This window comes from Bufo gargarizans, unplaced genomic scaffold (assembly GCF_014858855.1).
Source record: "Bufo gargarizans isolate SCDJY-AF-19 unplaced genomic scaffold, ASM1485885v1 fragScaff_scaffold_311_pilon, whole genome shotgun sequence".
NCBI lineage: Eukaryota > Metazoa > Chordata > Amphibia > Anura > Bufonidae > Bufo > Bufo gargarizans.
Genome location: NW_025334088.1, coordinates 91,785 through 98,920, shown reverse-complemented (window position 1 = coordinate 98,920; position 7,136 = coordinate 91,785). Strand labels below are relative to the sequence as shown.

At 42.6% G+C, this 7,136-nt stretch overlaps 1 protein-coding gene across 1 annotated transcript in view; it reads left to right on the top strand.

Annotated features, from left to right (window-relative positions):
• Window positions 1-6,674, top strand: part of LOC122922383 (zinc finger protein 850-like) — a 21,962-nt gene extending 15,288 nt beyond the window's left edge. Inside the window, exons 4-6 of the mRNA XM_044272974.1 lie at window positions 890-1,036; window positions 1,364-1,415; window positions 3,780-6,674. Of these exons, the coding sequence (XP_044128909.1) occupies window positions 890-1,036; window positions 1,364-1,415; window positions 3,780-5,605 (2,025 nt within the window). The 3' untranslated portion in view covers window positions 5,606-6,674. The remainder of the gene's footprint in view (window positions 1-889; window positions 1,037-1,363; window positions 1,416-3,779) is intronic.
• The last annotated feature ends 462 nt before the right edge of the window (window positions 6,675-7,136 follow it).

Sequence of the window (7,136 nt, the reverse complement as noted above, 5' to 3'; positions counted from 1 at the left end):
TCTCCCTCTGCATTTCAACCATATTACAACAGTGTTCACAGGTTGGGGACAGGAAAAGTTTGGGCCGAAACATTCCCAGCATTCCTGGGAGAAATGTCCCACATGTTCACAGTTATGGCAGGTTCACCCCCCTAGCCCCATTACAGGCCCTATTTGGAAACCTTAAGACCCTCCCCTTTTTGCAGAGGTCAAAATCCCCAAAATGTCTCCCCTCGTTGGTCTATGGGTCTCACTGGCCTCCATGGTAACACCTGCTCCCGATTCACCCACTGAAACCTCAGGCAGCAAGTAAATGTTCTCAAATAACTGGAGCAGGTCATCTATATCAGAGGTGCAAAAATCGGGATTTGTCCCAGTAACTTAATGGTGTGGGCCCCTCTCTCCTGTTAGCCATTGTCATCTGCACACCAAGGTATTTTCTTACCACCACCACCCACTCGATCTCTGTGGCACACACTCCTAGCATGGCCAGGTTCCGTCCCATCTCAGTCGGCCAATCCTCTGCCGTCTGGGTGGCTGTCCTAGGCTGTGGTTCCTCCTCGGAGCTGCCTACCTCCTCATCTGACCTGACCTCCTCCTGTGGGTGTTCCTGGTCCCACTTGACCAAACATATTAGGGTTGCACGGTTTTCCTCCCGCAACCACTCCAGTTCTCACCTGGATCAAATGGCTCCTCCTTTTTCAGACTCTTATAAAATCTTCTCTGCCAAGTCACAGCTCGGTAACTTTCCCAGTATGCTCTCTGGAGATAGGTGATCCTACTGCTGCCACCACTTGTGAAGATCTAGAGTTGTAAGTTGTATTATTCATTGCCACGTTTAATCTCCTGGTCAGGTGAGTTCAGGAAAAATCAGTTTCCAGTAAGAATAATATTTTTGTCTCTTGTTCAGGATGAAAATCTGATGGATATTAAGGCTGAGGCTAAAGATGAAGCAGAAGAGGAGACGGATTTATTGGGAGATCAGCAGTGTAAGCACGGGGGGGTCTGTCATGGGTCACCTGGAGACTACTTCCATCATCTCATCATCACATGTACAGTAATAATCTCTCCTGTCCCTGTGTGTTTCCTACAGATGGACTCGTAGAAGGAAATCCCCCCGAGAGATGTCCCCTGTATTCCCAGGACTGTCCAGAGGAGAAGCTCCCAGAGAACCCTCAGGTAGATGGAGCTGAGCCCTATACACATCTATATAGGGGGATCCTGCAGTCATAGAGGGGTCATAGATGGTGGGGGTCTCTTATGTGGATCTGTTAGATTTCCCACCTGTCTGCTGTATTGTCCTGAATTGTTACAGATGACAAATCAGGGGGAAGATGTGACTGATATTAAAGTGGAGGATGAAGAAGAGCGGATGATGGGCGATCCCCCGTGTAAGAGTGAGGAGAAGGAGGACATTCCAGTCCATGTGACCACAGGTATGGAATAATGAATGGAGGAAGGGAGTTGGGAGGTTTCTTCAGGTGAGGCTCCACCTCAGAGCTTCAGTAAAGTAGCACTCCGGGCAGTGACCCCTGTGTTATGTGCAGGAGCGGAGGGAGATGTGACTGCACATAGACATCCTCTCCAGGATCTTCTTTCCATCCTCTCATGGTCCAGGCTGGACACTCGGCTCAGCATCAGGTTTTGGGGGCAGCAACTGCGGCGAACTGCTGCACTAATGGCCGAGATCTGAGGAAACTCAGTTTAACCATTAAAGCTTCACAATCTGTGCTGATAAGGGGCCACTTCTGTCTTGACTCTGTAAGTATCAGGCTGATGTGGATTCGCTGTGCCACGAACGGATTTGGCTTAGGGTTACATTTTGTGACCTGCCTTGTATTCACCCTTTAACCCCTGCACTGGGATCTGGACTTCACTTAAGGGGAACCACCAGGTCATTAACCCCTTGGAGTTGCCTCAGTTCAATTAACGTTTGTTCCATGGGAGTCAAGAGACACCAAAGTGAAGCACCAAGAGATCAGGTAAAACTGTAGTCAGGGTCAGGCTAAGGTCAGGGCAGCAGAGTTTGGCTCTGTTGACATCTACCGTTTTAACTCCTGCAGTCTGTTCCGGTGGAGGAACAGACTACCTGAATTCACCATTCCTCCTGTCATTTCTGTTGTGTTTTTTTCTTCTCTACTTTGATTTCTGGATTCCACGGCAAATACAAAGAAAAGGAATCACAACTATATCTAAATCTACATGTGTGTTTGCAGCCTTCTGCTGGATTGACATGAGCATGTTATGGACATATTATCCATCCATATTATGTGAACATGTCCCCGGCTGACTGCGGATTGAACTGACATGAACTAGCAGCATCATAAACCACTATTGTGAGAAATGGACAACAATTCTCATAACTTTTATTATCTGTGTATGTTTTATACCTGTCGTGTGATCCCATCTATGTTCATGCCATTCTGTGATTGTACGTGCCGTTCCATCCTGGGCCTGCAGATGGAATACGCACTGACTCTTGGAGGAACTCAGTTTATCACCTGAATGTTAAAAAAACTGGCCCTTTGCAAGTGGTGATGAAGGTGGTTCCTGGAAATGCAGACACTCAGACAGCATGGACCCTCACCAGCAGGGGTCCAGCAGCTTCTCAATACAGTGCCAGCAGATGAAGAAAATATCTCAGAAGCAATAACTCATCTCTGGTACAACTCACGTATTTATAATTGTGATCATTGCATTCCGTGTGATGTGGGCATTGTAGGGGGTCTAAACATCCCATCCCTGATTGCCAGCATTCCCACATAACCAGTATCTTACCTTATGGGACAACCACACCGGTCATGTGTGGTATAAAAATGATGAGCCGGATATAATATACATTATTAAAACATGTTGGGTCTTGAATATCCATTAGTGTGGACGAGAAGCCATGTTTTAATAATATTTCATGTCTGCCAGCTGAGTAGAGAGGTGGAACGTGCACAGGTAATGAGGGCCATCCCAGAAGGCTGGGACAGAATAGGACGGAGACTCCTCTCAGCTCCACCCTCTGCCGAATGGGGATATAAAATGAACTATTGGGAACATTTCTTTGACTCAATTTGGGGATCTGATCAAGATTGGGTTGTGCTCCACTTTCCTCCTGTCCCTGGAAACCAGAAGGAACTCTGACCACACAATTCGATGAGTAAGAACCTTTCTGCTTTTTATCCTTTTATTTTTATACTGTTTTGTGCACGTTAATGTATGTCTTATTTCTTTTAACTTTTTGTAACTAAGTACTGTACCTTTACTACATTAAAGCCCATCGCTAATTGTTTTGCCTTGTGCCCTGAACGAGCCCAGTGACCTCCATTTTTTAAGTGTATAAGTGCAGTTTGCGTTACCATGTAATTGCTATACGTGTGGCCTGTGCCACTGTAAGCCTGCTTGCGAGTGGGGCGCTGTGGGGTTTTCTATGAGCCTTTAATTAATCGGTGTATTGATTTTAATGTAATAGATGGTGGCAGCGTGTTGGGGTGCATGAGATGCTGTGTCAGGGTGTGATCGAGGCTCAATCTGAGGCCTGTGTGTAGGGGCGCGAGAGATTACGTGCGTGAAATAGATCGACCCTTGGCAGTCGCACCCGAGTCGCGTGACGGGGCGGTTCTTGTGCGTGACAACTATGATGCTGTGGGTTTGGGTCAGTTAAACACGTGGCCAGGCCATATGCTTGTATTATGGATGGATAATATGTCCATAACAAGCTCATGTGAATCTGGCCTCATTGGAATTTTATAAATGTATTCCCTTTGTTGTTTGAAGATGAAATCATAAAATCCTTTTTTTAATCCTTACAGAAAATCCCTGTAAGAAGCCTGGAGGAAACATCCTGTTATCTCTAGATTATAAAGAAGATCAGGATATGATGCAGTTCTCTTCACTAGAAAACCTTGTTACCTGCAATGTACATCCAGAACTTAACAGTGCAGATCCATCATATAATCCACCCAATCATCAGGAACCTTCTCCTGACCAAACACAGTTTGTTACCACAACTACTGGGCGGAAAGGTGGTAAAAGATTTCAATGTGTGGAATGTGGAAAACAGTTTAGATATAATTTAGAACTTTCTGTACACAGAAGAAGTCACAGAAGAGAAAAGCCATATTCATGTACACAATGTGGAAAATGTTTTACCATTAAATCAAGCCTTGAGGAACATAAGAGAAGTCACAAAGGAGAGAAGCCATATTCATGTTCAGAATGTGGAAAATGTTTTACCATTAAATCAAGCCTTGAGGAACATAAGAGAAGTCACAAAGGAGAGAAGCCATATTTATGTTCAGAATGTGGAAAATGTTTTACCAAGAAATCAAATCTTGATCAGCATAAGAGAATTCACACAGGAGAGAAGCCGTATTCATGTTCAGAATGTGAGAAATGCTTTACACACAAATCACAGCTTGTTAGACATCACATAATTCATACAGGAGATAATTCGTATTCATGTCCAGAATGTGGTAAATGCTTTACAAGTAAATCATGTCTTGTTATACATGAGAGAATTCACACAGGAGAGAAGCCATATACATGTTCACTGTGTGAAAAATGTTTTAGATATAGATCAGATTGGATTACACATGAGAGAATTCACACAGGAGAGAAGTCATACTCCTGCTTAGAATGTGGGAAATGCTTTATAAGTAAATCTAGTCTTGTTAAACATGAGAGAATTCACACTGGAAAAAAGCCTTATTCATGTTCAGAATGTGGGAAATCGTTTAGAGATAAATCAAGTCTTGTTAAACATGAGCGAATTCACACAGGAGAGAAGCCGTATTCATGTTCGGAATGTGGCAAATGTTGTATAAGTAAATCAGAGCTTATTGTGCATCAGAGAATTCACACAGGAGAAAAGCCTTATTTATGTTCAGAATGTGGAAAATGCTTTATAAGTAAATCAGAACTTCATATGCATCAGAGAATTCACACAGGAGAGAAGCCATATTCATGTTCAGAATGTGGAAAATGTTTTATAAATAAATCATCTCTTGTAACTCATGAGAGAAGCCACACAGGAGAGAAGCCGTATTCATGTACTGTATGTGGAAAATGTTTTACACAAAATGCAACTCTTGTTAAACATAAAAGAATTCACACAGGAGAGAAGCCATATTCATGTTCAGATTGTGGGAAATGCTTTACCAATCAGTCACATCTTGCTAGACATGAGAGAAGTCACACAGGACGTAAGCCGTATTCATGTTCAGAATGTGGAAAATGCTTTACCCAGAAATCAAGTCTTGTTACACATGAGAAAAGTCACAAAGGGGAGAAGCCATATTCCTGTTTAAAGTGTGGGAAATGTTTTACAAAAAAACAAAGTCTTGTTACTCATGAGAGATGTCACACTGGAGAGAAGCCATATTCGTGTTCAGAATGTGGGAAATGCTTTACAAACCAGTCACAGCTTGCTAGACATGAGAGATGTCACACAGGAGAGAAACCGTATTCATGTTCAGAGTGTGGGAAATGTTTTACTCAGAAATCAGATCTTGCAAGACATGAGAGAATTCACACAGGAGAGAAGTCATATTCATGCTTAGAATGTGGGAAATGTTTTACAAACAAATCAAATCTTGTTCTACATGAAAGAATTCACACAGGAGAGAACCAATGTTGATGTTTTGTATAGGATTTTTTTTTAGAAGAAAAATAAATGTTGAAACTCCTTATCTTATTCACACAGAAAATAAACCATATAATTCTGTTAGGAATGAGGGAAATGTTATGCGAAAAATAGGACTTTATTCATGAAACAGCTTTATTTACTGTCAGAGCAATGACGATGAATTGTCCCCATGAATCTTGCTTCTTCTTACTGTATTCATACCTCCAACCGGGAAACTCCAGGGGGACAAAGTGTAAGGGGAAGAACACCCTATGGAGACCTTTATGTAACATACATATATGGACATATTGATAAGTGATCTTTATTCATACAGTATATAAAGGTGATGGATTAGAAGAATTGTTAGCAGCGCTGGGACTCTAGGTTTGAATCTAAGGACAGCATCTACATGGAGTTTGTATTTTCCGTCTGTGTTCTCCACTTTCATCTGGGTTCTCCACTTTCATCTCACACTCAAGAAATATACTAAGACAGGGATGGCTAACCTTCAGCTCTCCGGCTGTTGCAAAACTACAACTCCCTGTATGCCCAGAGAGCCTATAGCTATCAGGGCATGTTGGGAGTTATAGTTTTGCAACCTCTGGAGGGCTGCAGGTTGGGCATCCCTGTACTAAGATGTTACAGATTTGGCTTCTCTTTATTTTCCTGTGCTGAAAATAGTCACTTGCTAATATAATGTCTTTAGAAGATCTGCTCTGAAGTCCTTATTATTATACCGATGCCACTTCTGTACTCCAATTGGCCTCACTGCTTTTATGGCTCTCCCGTTCTGAACATGGTTACTTATGGAGGGATTTGTGACTAGACCAGTCTATCAGCAGCCTCCATTGAATATCACTGTGTATGGGCTGGGAAACTAGCGCATGTGCAGTGATTGCTGCTGATTGACAGGTTGGTCACCTGCTCCATCAGTGGCCATGTTAGGGCAGTAGCACCACTGTTTCAGGAAGTGCCAACTATGACCTCAATTCTGGAAGTTATTTTAAGGGGCTAGTGATGAGGATGTGACAACCACAGATTATTATAAAAAATATTATATGAATAAAACAAAATAAAAACATTGAATATGTATATTTTGTAGCAGGGTAATTTAATTAAGCCAATTAGAATGTTACAAAAATGAACAGTAAACAAAATGGTTACAAAAATAGCGAAGAATTGAAGCAATGATAACGGCGATGGATAACTTATAGAAGTTCTTATGGTCAACATTTCAGCCCCTCTGGTAGAATGTCTACACCCCCCTTCATAATCTCCACACTCGGATAGACAATTTTTCGGCAATGCTCTGACTTTGAAGATGATGTGCAGTGTGTCCGTTGTGCCCATTTCCTGGTCAGATCACGCCCGTTACCCTTACTCTATCATTATCATGTCAACCCACACCTCAACGCACCTGCCACTGACACCTTAACGATTCATTGCTAAAATTTCTGTCCACTTGCGTTCTCCACGTTCTTTAGAAAAACGCTGGTTTGGTCTCCTCCGTGGCTGCGCTTTGGAAGGCTCACTTAGCAGTTAT